General features: G+C 37.6%; 1 protein-coding gene across 1 annotated transcript in view; it reads right to left on the bottom strand.

Annotated features, from left to right (window-relative positions):
- The window catches only part of LOC144008973 (uncharacterized), a 53357-nt gene that overhangs the window by 21167 nt on the left and 13074 nt on the right, over window positions 1-19116 (bottom strand). The window contains exons 7-22 of the mRNA XM_077508380.1: window positions 18529-18645; window positions 18168-18354; window positions 16979-17144; window positions 16691-16913; window positions 14963-15136; window positions 14779-14856; window positions 14645-14656; window positions 14383-14475; window positions 13577-13621; window positions 13030-13074; window positions 12831-12875; window positions 12725-12760; window positions 11881-11934; window positions 6415-6450; window positions 3959-4003; window positions 3843-3887 (exon numbers count right to left, since the gene is read on the bottom strand). Coding sequence (XP_077364506.1) covers window positions 3843-3887; window positions 3959-4003; window positions 6415-6450; window positions 11881-11934; window positions 12725-12760; window positions 12831-12875; window positions 13030-13074; window positions 13577-13621; window positions 14383-14475; window positions 14645-14656; window positions 14779-14856; window positions 14963-15136; window positions 16691-16913; window positions 16979-17144; window positions 18168-18354; window positions 18529-18645 — 1401 coding nt within the window. The remainder of the gene's footprint in view (window positions 1-3842; window positions 3888-3958; window positions 4004-6414; window positions 6451-11880; window positions 11935-12724; window positions 12761-12830; window positions 12876-13029; window positions 13075-13576; window positions 13622-14382; window positions 14476-14644; window positions 14657-14778; window positions 14857-14962; window positions 15137-16690; window positions 16914-16978; window positions 17145-18167; window positions 18355-18528; window positions 18646-19116) is intronic.

Here is a 19116-nt window from a genome sequence, read left to right as displayed (position 1 = left end):
TTTTGTGCTGGCCGATTGAATTGTCAAGTTATGAATTGCCATTCTTGTGAAAACAAACACGGATCGGCATTCTCAGGGCAAAAAAAATAAATAAATCAAACTCCTCCTCCTCCACTGCAGCCTCCGTCTGTGTTGCATCGCATATACACATTGAAAAAGCATTGCAGTCCAAGGTCATGGACATACGAGCATGTCAGTGTGCCTCTTGCTTGAATTGTTTGTAACTGACACAGAAGCTCTTAACAGATTTTAACAATACCTTGAAGGTTTTTGAATAAAAAATGTCACAATATCAATTGTGTTTCATATGTGTGTGTGTCCGGTTCGAGTCCAGGCTCGGACCTTCCTGGGTGGAGTTTGCATGTTCTCCCCGTGCCCGCGTGGGTCTTCTCCGGGTACTCCGGTCTCCTCCCACATTCCAAAGACATGCATGGCAGGTTAATTGGGCGCTCTGAATTGTCCCTAGGTGTGCTTGTGAGTGTGGATGGTTGTTCGTCTCTGTGTGCCCTGCGATTGGTTGGCAACCAGTCCAGGGTGTCCCCCGCCTACTGCCCAGAGCCAGCTGAGATAGGCGCCAGCACCCCCCGCGACCCTTGTGAGGAATAAGCGGTCAAGAAAATGGATGGATGGATGTGTGTGTGTGTGCAATTGAATTCAAAATGCAAAGAGAATGACAATTTTCATATATTAGACAAACTGACAATTTCATTTCCTAACTAGCTTATTCCATCTCTGCAAAATAAGCAAAATGAAGTTTTCTCCAAAAGAACATAAAGTGATTACGGGGGGGGGGTTATTGGAACAGGCCTGAGCACAGCCTATTGGCTGGGGAGAGCCATTAGCATAATAACTAATTATGACGTTCAACACACAGACCCTGGGACTGTCTTGGCCGATCTCCGCCGGCAGTCCCCGGAGCGCCTGGTATTGACGGTGGATATTGGAGGGGAAAAGGGAGAAGGGGCGAGAGAGAGAGAGAGAGTGAGAGAGAGTGATGCGAGGGGACGAGAGAGTAACGAGATGATAGGGAAGAGAGAGTTGGATGAAAGAGACACTGTGCTTTGGGCTCAATGTGACAGAGTGCATGACGGCTTAGTCAGGAGGCACTGGGGGAGAAATGAGATGGCTCAGGTCCACGCACACACCGCATTTGCATTCTGGCGAAGACGCGCACACATTGCGTATGCATATGCAAGCAAATGTTTTGAGAAGCCGGCTTGAAGCTGCGTGTTTGTCACTGTGTCTTCCTTGCATTCACGAGCACCCCAAAAACAAACACAGTATGTGAAAGAGGGATAATGATATGGGAAGCCAAGGAAAATTTCTATTATTGGTAATACAGTAGTCAAACATCACAATACAATATTATCACAATATGAAGCTCATGATGCGATAATTATCATGATATTGTGGGGAGGTTGGCGATATTTAATAATTGTTTAAAAAAAAAAAAAAAAAAAAGCTCATACTAAAAAAAAAAAAAAAGCACAATGTTGTGCTGTTGTACATAACAGCAATGCATATAATCCACCTACAATCTATAAGCACAATATTGAGGCGCTTACTTGTTAATGCACGAACACGTCGGGGTTCCTCCACATATTGACTCGGCTCACATGTATATTACGTTCCCCTTCATCTGACCATTACCGTAGATTTTAAACATAGGAGGGCCAAAACATCCTTAATGAAAATTAAATTGTACTATAAAAATAGCCACCAGAGGGTGCTAGAACTGCGCAAATGGAAATCAACCTGACTTTTTTTTAACAGATGTGTTGCTTTTAAATCTCGTGAACACGACAATATTGTGGCAGGTTTAATAGCACGATATTGTCCTTATCATTACATCCCTAATATATATATATATAAAAGTTGACAAGAGAATTATGAGTTTTTAATGAACATTATTCTAGCAAATGTCTTCTTTACAAGCAGCACGACCTCCATGTTGCTTAAAGGTATTTTATTTTTAAATAAATATTTTTGGTTTAATTTTAACAAAATGGCCAATTTGTTCATCAGACACTTTTATTATTTTGAAAAATAATGTTAAATGGTTATGAAAACAATATAGAATGAACATGAACAGTGAAGCAACATTAGTGGGAAAAAACAAACAAAAAAAAACAACAATCATTTTCACTGCCAAAACTTCTCGTCTCGAATGCACTTCGCCCACGCTCCCACCCCCTAAAAACTTGAATAACAAGCTTGTGTCTGTAGACAAAAAAATATATATATATATAAAATAATAATAATAATAATAACTGAGTAGATTATTGACTCTCCCGGCGGATATCAATGACTGAGTAATCATAGAATTTTGATTTTAGGGAGGAAAATATGCTAATTGTAGCTGAGCTGTTAACTGTTGACTTGAATGCTGACTATAATTACTCAACGCCACATTGCAGATTTACATGTAGTCTATAAATAAGCAGGTAGGTGTAATTGCTTTTGAGGTCCAAAATTGCAAAGTGTTGCAAAATAAGTGAGAGACCAAAAAGAGATGAGCACAATACTGCATTCTACCTTGCACCCCTTCTGCTTCCTTCAATTCACTGTTGAATAAAATATACTGGATTGGGAACTTGACATACTTGATTTATTTCCCACTTATTCACCAGGCCTAACAATAGCTGGTGCCTTTTGGAGTCCATGAGACCTTCTGTTACACTGCGGTGCCGTCAGACATCTTTTATGATGTGGTCTGTTGGGCAGCAGCATCTCAACTGCAAACAAAAGCGGGATTAACAAACCGAGTGGCGCGCTAGCTCTGTCCTGGATCGACCTCTGGACCCAGTGGAGAGGGGATGTCTGAGAGGAGAATGGCGGGCCAAGCTCTCATCCCATTTTGCAGACAATGACAGCACCCGCGGTGCCAGAAGGATGCGCGGATGGTCCAGTGATTAAACACTGCTCCCCACAAAGGTTATTAACATTAATAAACCTAATCTCTTTAAAGAGTATTGTGTAGCACAGTGCTGTCCAAACACAACAGCCCAAGCAAGACCTTCTGTCTTTTTGGCATATTCAGTTAGGACTTAAAAGGAAAATCAACCACAAAAAAAAAATCTTTATAATATGCTGCTTTAAACACAGTTTTCAGATTATTATTTTTTTCTTTTTTGTGTTAATCGGGGGCAAACATAAGTTTTACTTCTTTCTGTCTCCTTTCATTCATTTTACTTTAAAGAGCGAAATAAAATTTGAAATTGAAATTATATATTATATATATTGCATTAAAGCAGCCATCCATTTTGAGCCAACTCAGAGGGCAGCCATCTTGCCATTTGCTGTCGACTGATGATGTCATCACAGTCACTCAGTGCTCCCTAACAACCAACCAGGTCTCAGTTTTCGAATGTCACATGACCAAACTCGGGGAAAACTAATTTTGTTGACTAAGAAGTATGTTGAAGCGTTTCATTTAGGAGGAGTGCTGCCATCTTGTGGTAACTATAGGTAATTACAAACCATTTTATAGGGCGGAATCATTTACAATTTTTCACTGCTTATTGTGAAAAATAATCAATTATCTAAGGCGGAAAAGAACATTGTGTATTGTTTATTTATTTATTTATTTTTACTTGCTATGCCATTTGCTGATGTAATGTGAATTGCTCACACGTGGAACTTTTAGCAATAAATTCACTGTCAAACTGCTCTACTGTCCAGCCGTCAATATTTCAACCACCCAGCTTTTACAGACATGTCCACAAGAGGGCAGCAAAGCGGAGGACATACTGCACAATCATACAAACATGACTGAGATTTTTTTTTTTTTTTTGATCAAAAAATCATAAAAATGTCAAATAAAAGTCATGAAGCAAACCAACCGGTGGTCCTTGTATGCCAGGTGATCCTTGGAAGCCCTTCTCCCCCTACAAACAAAACAAATGATCCATATTTATGAATCGTCATTCCGCCAAGGTGCATTCAGCTTTGATGTTACCTGAGGTCCCCGCGGGCCTGCTTCTCCTGGCGGTCCCTGGGCACCCTGTTCATGTCATATTGTATCATTTGAAAGCCATCGTTAGTGTTCAATACATTCAGAACACCATACCGCCATATTGAAGGTCTTACAAGGAAAAAGGCTGAATGTAAACAATATGGTTGGAAAGAGAAATGAATGATATTGAAATTTGAAGTCTGAATTTTATTGGGCAGAGTTGGACCCTTTGAATATTAATTACAATCCATTTCTTAAATTTTGTCTTTCTAGTACTATTACTATTACAGTATAAATCTCACAAATAATCAATTTCAAGGACTCACAACACTACTGACAAAATTCCTTTTCACTAACGAACCTACAGTAAAAACAATTATATCTTTTTGTTAGAGAGCTGTATGATGATGTCACACATTGTGACATTCAAATGAAGGCCTCTGGTACAGTGCCTTTACAAGGCAAGCAATTATAATTAGGTGTGGGCTAGAGTTTGGATCAACACAATAATGAAACGGCATAAAAGTTACGAGCTTGACCTGGTATAATTTGGGGTTTTACTTTTTAGAGCTGTGTGTACTGTGTATGCGTGTTTACACATGTGCTTTGAATTACACTCTCACTTCCTATAAAGTGAGAATTTGGTTTGGGATGAGAAACTTTAACAGAGACATTACGAGACACAAAAACACAGTGTGCAATTTACAACACATAAATATTGCATTCAAACGAGTGCCAAAACTATTCTGGTTAGAAGTTAGACTTGAGCTAAAGTCTACAAAATGTCCATGGAAATATATCCAAGAAACATGAAAACAACAATGACCAACAGGGGGAGACAAAACGGGGAGATTTGCAGCACGAAAAAAGGAAATAGAAAAAAAATAAAATAAAATAAGGAAGTGGTAGTGAAAAAACAAGGCTCATGCTCTGACACTTTAAAAAAAAAAAAAAGGGGGGGGGGGGGGGTCACAGTGTGAACCTGTAAACTAAGGTTGACCTTTACAGGTGGACTTAATTTGAGTCCATTTCTAACATGTCCAACGTCAACATTTCAGTACTTTTTGCACAATATGCTGTTCTCTAACAACAAGGAGATGAACAGCAAAATGTGTCAAACACATTTCCTGGTTCAATTAGAATTAGTATTTAATAGCCATATTTATCACGCTCAAATTTTGATATGACGTGTGAAGTCAATCCTTTAGTGAGAGTCAAATTACAGGTAATAGTTCATTTTAAGTTCATCCTGAAACTCCAAAGCCGAATATCCTTCAGTTCAGTGGCCACTGACTTGAACTCATAAGACTCTTTTCCTTCCCTTTTCTGATGGACACCTGAGCAGACTGTAGCTGGACAGATTTCAGGTGACTTAATTAGGTGAGGTATTGGGAAAATATTCAATTCATCAAGTTTATAGTAATACACACTACTTTCTTTAAACTCAAACATCAAAGCGGAAGATTACAACAACAACAACAAAAAAAATGAAAAAACACATTTGAGAGTGGAGGGGGATTTGGCTTTCCAGTCATTTTCTATAACACTTGGAAACTTTCTCAAATGTTCTGACTTTTAAAAAGTTCTCAATAGAAACACACATTTGCTTTATCATAAATGTAAATGACCCCAGCTTTTTCTTGTTTGGAGTCACTGCTTCAAAGAAAAAAAAAAAAGAAAAAAAAAAAAGCTAACATCCTTGGATCAGTTCTTTACAAAACACCAGGCAAAAAACACTTCTGAGAGAGAACACGAACCAAAGAGGGCAAAAAACGTTAAAAAGATAAATGACCATCATTTTTATTATTCTTTATTCTTTATTTTTTACATTATGCACAACTCTCATTTATTGTGCAATAATCTAATTGTAACATGTATTGGTTATTTATTTTGATGCATTTTTATGCTTTATAAAACATTTATGTCTGAATTTTGGAAGGCTTGGAACAGATTAGGGCATTTACATGGAAAATGCATCTCTACTTACAAAATTTTCTACTTAAGAACTTTCTTCCAGAACCAAATAATTTCATAAGTAGAGGTACCACTGCATTGTTTTATTTTGTTTTAGAATTACACGATATTAATGTTTTCATGCAGCCAAGCCATTTTTTTTTTTTCTCACCGTCACTGAGCGCTAATTGAACACGAGCTTACCCATCCAATCTCCAAGTGTCTGTAAGTGTCCCGGTGTTTAAAAGAAAACAAGCATCACAAGTTATCATGCCGACATCCTAATTACTCTTTCCTTCAAATCATTGTGCCCAAGTCAATATAAAAAAAAAGTGGTGCTCATATCCACAAAACACTGGTTAACAGGCAATTTTGTTTTGAACCCAAGTCTGAAGTCACGCTGTTTTGATCTCGCAGAATGCCATATATATATTTCATTCAGCGTTGAATAGTTAAAACCCCCTCAGTGTCATGCAAAATGAAATATCTGTCACATATTTACTCACCGCGGCTCCTTGAGCTCCAACAGCACCAGGATCTCCCTGAGGACATGACACATGTGTCAGTGTTTTTACAAGATCCGGCGAGCTCCCTGAATAATGTGCGATGATTATCTAGATTTTGTCACGTAATCCTGTCAACACGGCCGAAAAAGAGGATAAGATTAGAAGGACTCATCAAACACATCCTGAGAAGAGACAAGAAAGGGGAGTTTACAATTAAAGGCAGAGTTCCTGTCAACAACAGCGTGAATGTAAGACGGAGACAGAAGGCAAAATGCGGAGGATAAAAAGGTTTTTTACCCCCCACCTTTTATTATATAAACATAATTTGAGCATTCTTTTTTTTACAAGCTGCAGCCACAATCTGGCACACTATAATAGAGGTGACAAATGTGCCAATATTGTTGTTGCTAACCACAGTTGAAAAAAAAAAATGTACATGTAGCAACAGAACAGTCATTTTCATTTTGTAAAAGTCCATATTCATAAGAAGTTACTGTAGACTACTGAATCAACCAATCAGCTCGCAGTCTGTCAAGCTTTGTTGTCTTCACTGGAATTATTTTTTTGTTTCTGTTTTTTTTAAGACCGTTTCATCTCCTGCAGCTAATTCGTGCTACCTAACTTAAAATGCTAACTATGTACTGCGGAACGTAATTAATTAATCTTCTGTTTGTGACGCACGGACACAAAGTTTGCGGGGAGCCTTGTGGCCAGCGGAACAACAAACTAACACATGCCGTACCACAACACAGCATATCATTAAAGTCGCGAGCAGCCCCGAGTGCTTGGTTTTTGCTTTTCGGTACTTTTATGTTGTTTGTTGAACAGCGACAGTATATAATTACTCACGTTCAAGTTGCAAGGGAATTTGTTCCAATGAGCTTTCCTGGCAACGAAAATGTGAAACAGGCTGTTAAATTTATCTTGTACCGTTAGCGTCGGGCGGAATCTTAGCATGTCCAAAACCGGCGTTTTTCAGGAACGCCAACAAATGGCAGCAAAGCATTTTCAACACTTGTAGATGGGTCAAGAAGACTTTACTGGAGAAATATACAAAAAAATCACATGCATGTTTTGGTAATATGGACATAAAATGGAGTACTGTACCTGGAAAAAATAACTTTACAGTTAATCCTATGGCGCATACGGAAAATAAAAATGCACGGTAATGCCACTTGCATAGTTGCCTGTCAAATTATAGGATTGCTGCATTTGCCAACTCACCCATTAAATCAACATTTGAACCCATCCAACCTATTTACCAAACCGAACTTCAGTAAACAATTTACTTGTCTGTCAAATAGGCTTACAAGCTTAGAAAAATGGAAAAAAATAAACCCACTGTGATTCAGTGTCAACATAAAATGTCCAACATGTGAAATTGTATATTCATAAACAAAAATAAAATGTTTCAATGTCTTGGGACTTTGAGCCCCCATGTGCATGGTCTATATGACACGACATACGTATACAGTAAAGACCTTTCTGTTTGTTTTTCTGCACACACAGCGGCTTCCAAGATCAACAACCATGCATTTGAAATAAAAAGGAGAAGAAAAAAAAACAAAACTGGAATATGCTGGCAGCGAACAAACAACTGAATTAGCTCTTTACAGCATCACTTTTTCCCCCCTCAAAGCAGCAGACTTCATAATTATAAAGTCAAGAGGGCATTGGCAATCCAATAAATGACATGTCTCTGGCTGTGTAAAGTGAGAGCAAATATACAAGTACAATAATACTGTTGTAATACGCTTGTTGCATTTATGTATAGATTCTTCTGTGCTACATCTGGAGAGACACAGCTTCACAAATTTAGCCCAACTATAGCTTATGAAGTGCTTTTGCTCTGGATTTTAGTATGCAAGGTTGGCCTCTTGAGTACTTATTACCAACTATAATTAATTGCTCCACTAATTAGACTATGGGACTACAGTTAAAGTGAGCTGTGTATTGTCTCTTGTTCATTTGCTGAATATTGGGTCTTATTCGCTAATGCTCTCAAATATATTTGCGTTTGTATTAGTTTTTTGTCCTTTGGGAGCCATACAAATGACGTTAATATTACCAAGCTATACCCCAGTCGTGTTATTGGCGTGATTAATTATGTTGTCCTGAAAGTTTTCATGCCTCAACTCAAATGAGTGTTCTTTAAAAGTGCCCCAAGGATGTTTAAAAGTCCTGAACTTGATTACGTACAAAGGGATGTTAAGAGGAATTTGAATGAGACAAATGACATTGGTTGCTTGTTTCCTGAAAAAGCAACTCAGCCACTCCTTAAAGTTTGGAGTGCTTTGGATGAAAAGATTTAAAAAAAACATGAAATATATTTATCCCAAGAGGGACAAGTGTTGCTTATCTAAGCAACATAATTTCAGGCATTCAGCATTTTTCCAGTTTCAAAGATAACTGCAAAAGGTAACAATTACTGTATATTGTCATTAATTACAGACAAAGTAATGACAGATGTGGCATATCGCTGTAACATGGAACGTCGAAAAATGCATAATAATAATAATAATAATAATAACAGACATGTTGCTGATCAGGTTGTTTTACACTCCGGTGTTTGAAGGTTGACTTTTACTGTGGGAAAGCAAAAACTGTACACGTATGTAGCGTGCACATGATTAAAGCTGATGTTTGGGACTGTATATGGTCGACTCAAGTTTAAGCCTCATTAACAGCCAATGGAGCTGTCATGAATCAGGCCAGACATGTTTTACAGTTGACGGGAGTTTTTTTTCCCCTCAGGCAATGACCACACTGAGTTTGTTTGATTCTGTAGGCTGACTTCTGGGTGTTCTCATAAACTGGCAATAGCTAAACTAGTAGCAAGTGTAATCCAGTGGAATCAGGCTGCAGAAATATGAACCGAGTAGTAATGTGAGAATTAAAATAAAAAAATCAGAGAATCATCATCTTGGGAAATCCGTATCTGTTGTCAATTCCGTAACCATGTTGTGAACTTGGACATTGCCAAGCCATAATAGCCGGGCTGTCGAGAACTGCGATAAGAGTCCAAAACGTTAGCCAGTGGATCTTTGTGGTTGCATTCTTTTCATATTTAAAACTAAAGAATTGACAGTGTAAGTTTCAAATTGCCATGTAACGAAATGGAGCGAGATTGTAACATCATATTATCCCCTGTAAACAACCTGGCAGATTGCTCCATTGACAAAGCCAAATTCGACTGCCTGTGCGAAAACAGAAGCGCATTTCCTTCGCTGTGACTTGAGGAAGATGCAACAGCTTAGCTCAGTCGGTCTCTTGTGCTCGAAATGAACTGAGTCTTTGTTTGACTTGCGAGAGCTTCGGCTCACCTGCGGTGGATTAAAACGCAGACGGCTCCAAAATAAATGTCAACAAAATTGGTGGGAGGAAAAAAAAATGAACGTGCAACCAAAATACTTCAAATGTGTCAAGCCAATGTCGGTTTGTTAAGTTATTTCAGTGTCAGTACAGGCAAGTCATGGGTAACATATGATAATTGCAGAATATTGCATGATATATCCACCCATTTTCTTTAGCTTTTTTTTTTGTCATTTTACATTTGAATTAACTTGTCACTACTGTAAATGCGCCATTTCTTTCTAGGAGAAAGCTCGCCAATAAAAGACGATTTGATACGCATCATGATATATTTCAAAGAGATTTGGTTCAGTTCGATGCATTTGCATCTTTTAAAAAAAAAAAAATATATATATATATATATATATATATATATATATATATATATATATATATATATATATATATATATATATATATGATTTTGTGGTTCAAACTGGTTTTTGTTACACCACTATTATCTACAGTATGTTCCTCTTTTAAAATACTTTTCAAAATGCCAGTGAAATCTAAGGATAGACCTATTATTATTATTATCATTATTATTATTATTATTCGCAAAATGCGGAATACCACCACTTTTCTATAAAAAAATAAAATAAAAATAAAAATAAATAAATAAAAAATCTGACGGCCAAGAAAGATCAATTCAAAATGGTGTTATATTCAGGGAACTATTTATTTAAATTTTCAGTTAACTTTCTAAGAGATGTTGCTAACCTTAGGAACTCTGCACCTCCTGTTTTTGTTTGAAATTATAACTTAGATGAGAAAAATTTAGCATTTCAGATATTTGGAAATTTTGAGGAAACTACGGTATTTATTGTAGAAAGCAATAGGGAGTTGTTTACTTTTATATGTTTGTTTTTTTGTTTGTTTTTTAATTGAACTTTCTAAGGCATGCTAATGCACCTGGGAATTCCCTCAACTTTGTGTTAAAATAAATAAAAATAAATAAATAAAAATCCAATATTTTTGCAAATTTTAAAAATCTATCTCAAGTAAAATGACTTGGTCTGAAGACAATCCACACATAATTATTAAATTACACTCAAGGGGCAATTACGTTGCTGCTATCCCTGTGATCTGCTTGAAGCAGACTGATTCCAGTAAATCGTTAGAGTGTTTAATGTTCCCTGACATTGTTGCAGAAAGACATTTTATCTGTTGGTGTTTGTGAGGCTGCGCAGGTCTCGTGCTGCTCCAGGCAATGACGATTAAGACTGTCCCTTTCCCACTGTGGAATTGAGTTCTCCGTTGACAAATCTCTGAATTTACTTCCCAGGGTCTTTCAACGGGTATCATATCATTCACATTCTCTCGGTTTATAATAATTCTGTTTTACTTTCCACTTTAACATTCTCCTTTTTTGGTGTAAAACACTTCCAGATTCCATGGGGGGAAATGGTTTATTATGATAGCAGGAAGAGTCCCAAATTACTGAGTAGGCTTCGGCTGCAAGTCAGAGCGGTAGAACACTCAAAAAGAGTTCAGAGAAGGCCGAAAATAGCAGCGCACACATGTAACAAGTGGGCGTGGCTCACAGATGCCTCCGTGTGCTCCGATTTCGTCACTTGCCGTTTTCAAGTTGCTCACTGGGTGCACGTTCAGTTTCATTGAGGGAAACTATTCAGATTGGCTACATGCATATGGGTCAAATTTTTTGGTCTTCCCTGACACACAGCAACATCCTCACCGCTATCCAATGCTACTAAGTTCAATTACACACTGCTGTTACGATGACAACGTGAAAATGATCATTATGACTCTCCCTGCTGTAGGACTGTGAATAATTCACTTTTTTTTCCCCCACCCTTTTATCCTCAATAATTCTGACCTTAGATCACAATGAACCCAAACGGCCCCCCGCTTCCACCTGGAGAGCCATTCTGAGCCAAAATGTCACACGAATGCAGCCAAAAACAACATCATTACAGTAATCATCTTGTTTTTTTGTTCTCGCTTCAAATACCACACAGTCAATGCCACCAACTGTGATGAGATAGAGGGGGAACACATACACCCACCTGGCTAAATCTGGTGTCATGGTTAAGGTTTCCACCTTTTCTTGTCAGTACATACGTGTTAAACCAATTTAACATAATCATATCCTACCTTTAAACCTGCTTCTCCTGGATGTCCTGGCTCACCCCTCTCCCCTGGAAGACCCTATAGGAAAACATTAAGTGAATAATTATGACCATTGTAGTCCTTTGAATACTAGAAATGATAGATAGATAGATAGATAGATAGATAGATAGATAGAATAAAAGGTCTTTTATGGGCATGTGAGATTGTCGTTACGTGCAATTACACTTAAGACAGTGCTTGTCAAATATTTTTTGTTAAAAGAAGAAATGTTGTCCCCGACCCCACTCCCAATTCTCAGCCATGTCGTATCATTTGTCTATAAAATGAATAGCTACATTTAAAAGCTAATACTCCTCTCGCACTCTCTGACAATGAGAGCGCCACCGCCCCCTACTGTAGTGGATGTGCAATTAAACTTTATTCGAGTACTGCAAAAAACAAAAAAATAAAATTAAAAAAAAATTGTTCCCTGGGGTCACATGATGTGACCCACCTGGCATTGCACTGCGCCACCCCCCTATTAATTCAGTTTAATAACAGACCTCAACATGATAAATCTATTTTTAGAATGAAGAAAAATTATGAATACCCTTTCAAAACAAAAATGTATAGGTTATTAGAATACCGATTTGTGATCATGCTGGAAGTTGAGGATCCTTTTGAATATTGCAAAAAATGTTTCGTCAATATATTTTCCAAAAGGTAAAAACAAATGCCATTTAGTGGTGAACTAATAATTTGTTCATTTTAAAAACCTACTATAAGTTTAACTAATATGCAAAAAAATATGCTCTATCACATTAGCATACTTTTTTTTTTTTTTTTTTTTTTTTAAATATATATAACTATGGGTCTCGTAAAGGATTACCTGTGGTCCTGGTGAGCCCGTTATCCCGCTGTCACCCTGGGTCAGGTTTAAAAGAGATGTTATTATCAGCAGTACCCAAAATTCATTCATCATTGCTCAGTCTTACCTTCATACCAGGAAGTCCTCTTGGTCCTGGTGAGCCATCAGCACCCTGCATGAAAACCGGGAGCGCAAATGGTTGATCCCATTTAAGATTAGGTTAACAGCATTTTCTAAACTGAGAATACACTTAACATCTCACTGACAAAACAGTGTTAATTTAGACCAGAAAAAGATGCATGTGATGTTTGAATGACAATTTTTACCTTCTGCCCCAGTGATCCAGTAGGGCCAGGCTCCCCAGTTTCACCCTGAGAGAGAAAAAAAAGTTAAAAATAAATAAATAAATAAATAAATAAATAAATACTTCACATTTTGAAATGCTCACAATTACATTTCTCAAATGAAATAAATGATAAAATTTTAGCATTCAATTCAAAGGTAAAAAATAACCCAATTTGTGTTAAAACGAGGCCGACCCGCTACCGGAGTCAATTTGTCCCAACTTTCTGGGTCATTATGTACAAACTCACTTCCTAGGTTGCGTTGTACAAAATGACCAAATTTACGGGGGATTGTTTTGTACATAACGACCCAGAAAGTCAAAACGGGTCAATTTGAACCAACTTTCTGCTGGGTTGCTTTGTACAAAATGACCCATAGAGTTGGGTCTAGTTGACCCAAGTAGTTGTTTTAGTGTCATTTTGACGCAAATTGGGGTATTTTGGCCCAACTATGTACATTTTTTAGATAATACAATTTGTGACAATTCGCGCATCACATAAGAGAGATATAAATAAACAGCATACTCACAGGCTTACCATCAGCTCCGGGTAATCCTGCCTCTCCTTTGTCCCCCTGGAAAAATATGCATACCCGTACATTAAATACAGTTATTTATTTATTGTTTTTTTTTTTTTAACTCAATCTCAAGCAATGTTTGTGGATGACATGGGGGGACAAAAACAGTATCCAGATAGCAACCAAATGTCCTGAACTAACATCTGCTGTTTCTCCATCACTATTTAAGGGTCGCAACATCTAAAGGCCGATGATGACAACAGCTGCAATAAGCTGTTAAATTGGCCACATCTTTACTTTAAAATCTACAGGGAAAGTTAAAAAGAGGATGGCAATCATTACTGGCACTGAGCTGTGGTCCACTGCAACCACAGCCGTGTTCCTCCCTTTTATCTCGTTGGTTAGCTTAGCATGGTTGCTAATCAGATCATTCTGTAATCTGTACATTCAGTGACTTTCTACAAGCTGATCTTGTTCAGGGTAAATGGGAAGTGGGGATCTATCCCAGCTGACTTGGGGGCAAAATATAGCATGGCGTTTACTTCCAAATCGTTCAGTACAGTAAACATTTTATCACGGCATAGTTGACCTAAACCCAACCCCAAAGACAAACAACCAATTGAGGAGGAAGAAAGCTCCCTGAACACAGGTGTACTTAATATCTTCTGATGTGAAAAGCAAGTTATTCGGTGCGTAACTGGCAATCAATGTGTCTAATAACAATGCATTAAAAATTAAAGCGGATAATTTAAAAAAAAAAAAAAAAAAAAAAAAAAAAAAGCAAGTGGCATAGGTTAAAATTCGCTATGCATTTTTACCGCGTGTCCTGGCGGTCCACGCTGCCCTGGAGGACCAACGGCACCATCGGCGTCTTCCACTTCTGGAATTGTGGCTTCTCGATTCAAAGGACACTGTGGAGGCAAGGATAGACTCATTTGTATAATAAGGTGGAAAAACACATATTGTACTTTTTTCAGGTTGACTTTTACCAATGGATTTATTATTATTATTATTATTTATTTATTTATTTATTTATTTATTTATTTATTTTTAGATAGAACTGCTAAATGAATCACTTACCCTTTCATCATCCTGTGAGCCAGAAGTAAAGGACAATAAAACAGGGATGTTATTTTCAGGATAGCATGACATACACATGCAGATGCACTGCATCTATGCATTGATTGCCTGTACAAACAGGTTGAAAGGTTTACCACGTAGAAGATCTCACAAGCTGTCTCTCTCTCACTCTGAAGAGGATCGCAGTACAGACGCAGTTTCTGGATTTCAATCTAAAACAAACAAACAAAATCAATTACGGCTATTATTATTATTGTTGTTGTTGTTGAATCATTTGTCATTTTACCCAATAACATTTGGTATGCAAACAGTACTTACAGGGACAGTGACATCTATTCCTCGCCTCTTCGCCACCTGCGTCTTCCCATTGATGTAAATGGGCTCCATCGGCTCCGGTGTTATTTCCTGAACCCGCTGATCGTCAAGGAAGCCGGTAACCTGACTTGGTCTCACCAGGAGTTTAAGCTGATGCCACATCCCATCATATAGAGCCTGACAGACAGATGATGCAAAAGGTTATTTCAACATTGTGTAAATTGTTGATGAATGATTACTGAGTTTTGTAGGCTGAATGTGAGAACAGACGAGGCATTGTTTCGCAGCCAGCATCTTCAAAATGACAAATCACAGGCTACCACTTTGTGCCACATCAAAATACATACAAATCAAACAAGTGAAAAAAAGAAAAAAAAGAAAAGAAAGAAGAACATAATTACAACACTGTTTAGGTGTGTTAGAATTGAGGGGGAGTGTGCATTCGGAAAAAAAATAACCTGGCTGCTGTCTGAGAGGATGTGTTATTATAAAGTGCCATGGAAATAGAGGCACGCGTTCCAAGTGCGACACATCCACCAGCTACTTTCCACCGGGGAAACCTAACGGTTTAGATTTGGAAAGATTTTCTTTGAGCCCTCCTTTGGCATCCTTCACATTTCATCCTCAGTGATTCATTCAAATAAATGCTTTTGTTTTATCTGGAAGTACTTTCGCCGGTTAATAGCAAACAACATTTTGGCAAGCCAAGCGCTGAAGATGTGCCCTTTAACGTAATTTGTTCTTTCCATGTTATAGAAGAACAACGCATCCTTGTAAGAATTTAAGAATGAAGGTGCTTTCACACTAGCGCCCTGTTGTTAATGAATGTTAAATCTCCTTGTTGAAGGTTCAGTTGGAAGCACCGAAAATGAACTTTGGTAAAACCAAATCAAATGGTCTTCTGGTAGCACACTATTTTGGCAAACTATTCAAGATCAACATTCAAAAACCGTTTTACTGGTAGAAGGGTTGCAAAAGAGGTACTGTAATTGTTGCTTGTGTTATTTTCATTTTGGGATTCTACAACTGAAAATAGTCCCTATAAAGCCTGAGCCATGAAATATATGAGAGAAAATTTTAAAGTATTTATTGCTCCTTTTGAACAAAAATAAATAAATAAATAAATAAATAAGTAAACTTCAACATATGACTTTTGATCTGTATCATATTTGATACATCCGGTCACAATGCTTTAAATTCGTACATTTATCAAAATTATAATAAACAGACATATTAAACATATTAGTTTTTTCCAAAAATAAGAAAGAACATTCCCCATTATTAATAAGTACAAGTGTCTCTCCTTTCTCAACTGGGGCGATCTTGCAAGGTCGCTGAAAAAGCCATCAGCTGGGTGATACTGCCCTCTAATGGATTATACATGCAATGCTTATGTCAGATCATATACGTCAATGTTTTAATGGGAAGAAAAATATTATACTCGTGAAATGGAGGACTCACAATGTCTTGTATTTAATATAATACGTTTGGCATTATACCCTGACCACTGCCCAGTGCCAGTTGAGATGGGTTCCAGCACCCACCACGACCCTTGTGAGGAATAAGTGGTCAAGAAAATGGATGGATGGATGGACATTTGGTGTTATAGGGCTAAAATCAGCTGCAGTTGAGATCTTGATTGACTGTACGATTGCGATCTTGAAATTTTGGGAACCAAACTATCAAAATGGGAGTAAAACTGATTGTGAAAGTACTTCTAGCCACGCCCACCTCAAATCCCACGTCGAAGACAATCCTCTGCTCCTTGTTTGTCATTTTCGTCGTGGTAAATGTGACGCTTTTGTCCTTTCCGTTCAGCGTCACTGCAGCCTGGATCTTTTTGTCCTTTGATAGCACCCTCCAAAGGTCGAAGTTCAACTTTCCGGCAATCCCCTTTAGACGAATGGTGGCCACAAATACATAGGATGGAGGAAGGCCCTCTGGGAAAATCTCTCTAGTAAAAAAGAAGTACATTTTTATTAAGTATTGTACTGTAAAATGTGAAATGTGGCATGATACCTGGTGGACTCAGTAATGTCAGTCGAGGAGGTAAGCGTGAAAGCAGTCTCGGACACCAGAGAGCCAGGAATTTTCTTGGCTTTTTTCTCAATGTTCATGCCCACCATTAGCTCGAAGCCTTTCTCATCGCGAGATGCCACCGGTATTCTTGTGGGACACACAGACTCTAGAAGAGAAATGCTAATGCAGTTGGACAACCAAGAAAATCCATTTTGTGGGTCACACAATGACACATGGATATGTTAGCGTGACAGCATTAGCGTTAGCATTCAAATACAAACTGCAGAAAGGGATTTTTAAGAAAGTTAAAAAATATATATATTTGTTTCTTTTCTCAGAAAAATAATCTTGAAAAAAAAAATCGCATTAGAAAATGGATCTCAAATTAAGGAAAAATATACAACTTTTTTGAAGACATTACAGCTAATATTGAGGAACAAAATTACTCATAACAAGCTCAAATAATTGTTTACATGAAATGATACCACTTATTAAGTCAATTTTTCTTACATAACAGAATTTTTTTGCTTGTAATAAGAAAATTCTATAAAATAATTTGGTACGTTTTCTAGTTTTAAGACTGTTACTGTTTTAAAGGGACACTTGACTCATTGAGCCGTTTTCAGCAGCAAAAAGTTAACATTTTGTCCAGAATAAATTTCATTATTTTCCATGTACGATTAATACCTTTAATACTGATTTTTCCACTTGCTGTCGACTGAAGGTGACATAACATGTGCTGAGGAAGTCGGTAACGACCAATCATGGTTCGGTTTGCTGCCCAAACAGGTGAGCCATGATTGGTCGTTACATACATCCTCAGCACAGCTGATGTCATCTTCAGTCGAAAGCAAGTGGAAAATTTTGTTTGAGGTTAACTCCATTGTCAGATTCCGATTTATTTATTTAGTCATTTATTTATTTATTTATTGCTTAGAACATTTGTCTAAATTTGAGGAAAATTTTGCTTATTTTTAGTGTACCGGTAATTTTTTTTTGCAGTGTTACTGGTAATCCTGTCCACCTGTATTGCTCAATTTTCTTTGAAGAAAAGAAAAAAAAAAAAAAAAAAGTTTCCTTTTGACATGTTCAGAAAGAGATATATTGCTTGTGTTGTTGGATGAAAATTGCAAATTGTTACTTGTTGCATCTTGATAGCAACACAGAAGCAAATGTATATAAGACTTACCTTCACAGAGCTTCTGCTCCATGGAGTCTCGAATACGGTCAATGGTCGTGTAATCTTCAGCGTACAGTACATAGGTGGAAGATGGTTTGTTAGCGATCGATACAAGCTCAGAGTTGGTGATCTCGCTCCCAACTCCCACTGCAAACACCGTAATGCTTTGAGCTCGTGCCTCTAAACTGGCATCCACCTTAAGAAAAAAAAAAAAAACTATTGTTAAAAAGCAGGATGTGATTGTGTATTTTTTATGAGGGAATTAACATAATCAGACATTATAAACATAACATGACCATTGTGTGGTTTGGGTGACATCAGACCATGCACGGTGGCGCATCGTGTCACTCGAGCAGTGAAAAATATTTACCACGTCATCTTGGGATTTGCCATCTGTGACCACAACAGCAATGCGGTTCTTGACTTGGCTGGCTCGCTGGGATGTGGCGAAAACATGGTCCACGGCAAACTTAATGGCTCTGCCAGTCTACGAAACAGACGTGTGCAGTTTTAGAACAGGTCAACAACACCACGCATCCTGTCATTTTCACAAAAAAATGTGTTATGAGTACTTGCTCCACCAAATGCAGGTTGTAAATAACTCAAGAGTGGGCACGGTACAGTACCATGTTTCTTTCAGTTGAGACTTTCCAAGACAGTTTAGTCAGTACTAGCACATCACGGGAACAATTCAAGACAAACTTGGCTCAGCTATAACTATAACATTTTCCAATACTGAATGTTTTCTATTTACACTGCTTTTCCTTCCCCTCGAAGCTTCAAAATTGCTTGTTTTCCCCAATGAACAGCTGTTTTTATTTGCTTACACCTTGAACCAATGTGAAACTGAATTGACTATTGTTTGAATATTTAAAGCTGCACTTTGCAACGATTTGCACAAAAATATTTTAAACCTTTTTATTTGACCATTTATGACTGAAACTTTTTTTTTTAATTG

This window comes from Festucalex cinctus, chromosome 20, assembly GCF_051991245.1.
Source record: "Festucalex cinctus isolate MCC-2025b chromosome 20, RoL_Fcin_1.0, whole genome shotgun sequence".
Taxonomy (NCBI): domain Eukaryota; kingdom Metazoa; phylum Chordata; class Actinopteri; order Syngnathiformes; family Syngnathidae; genus Festucalex; species Festucalex cinctus.
The sequence above is the reverse complement of the archived record's forward strand: the minus strand, read 5'-3'. Positions and strand labels throughout refer to the sequence as shown.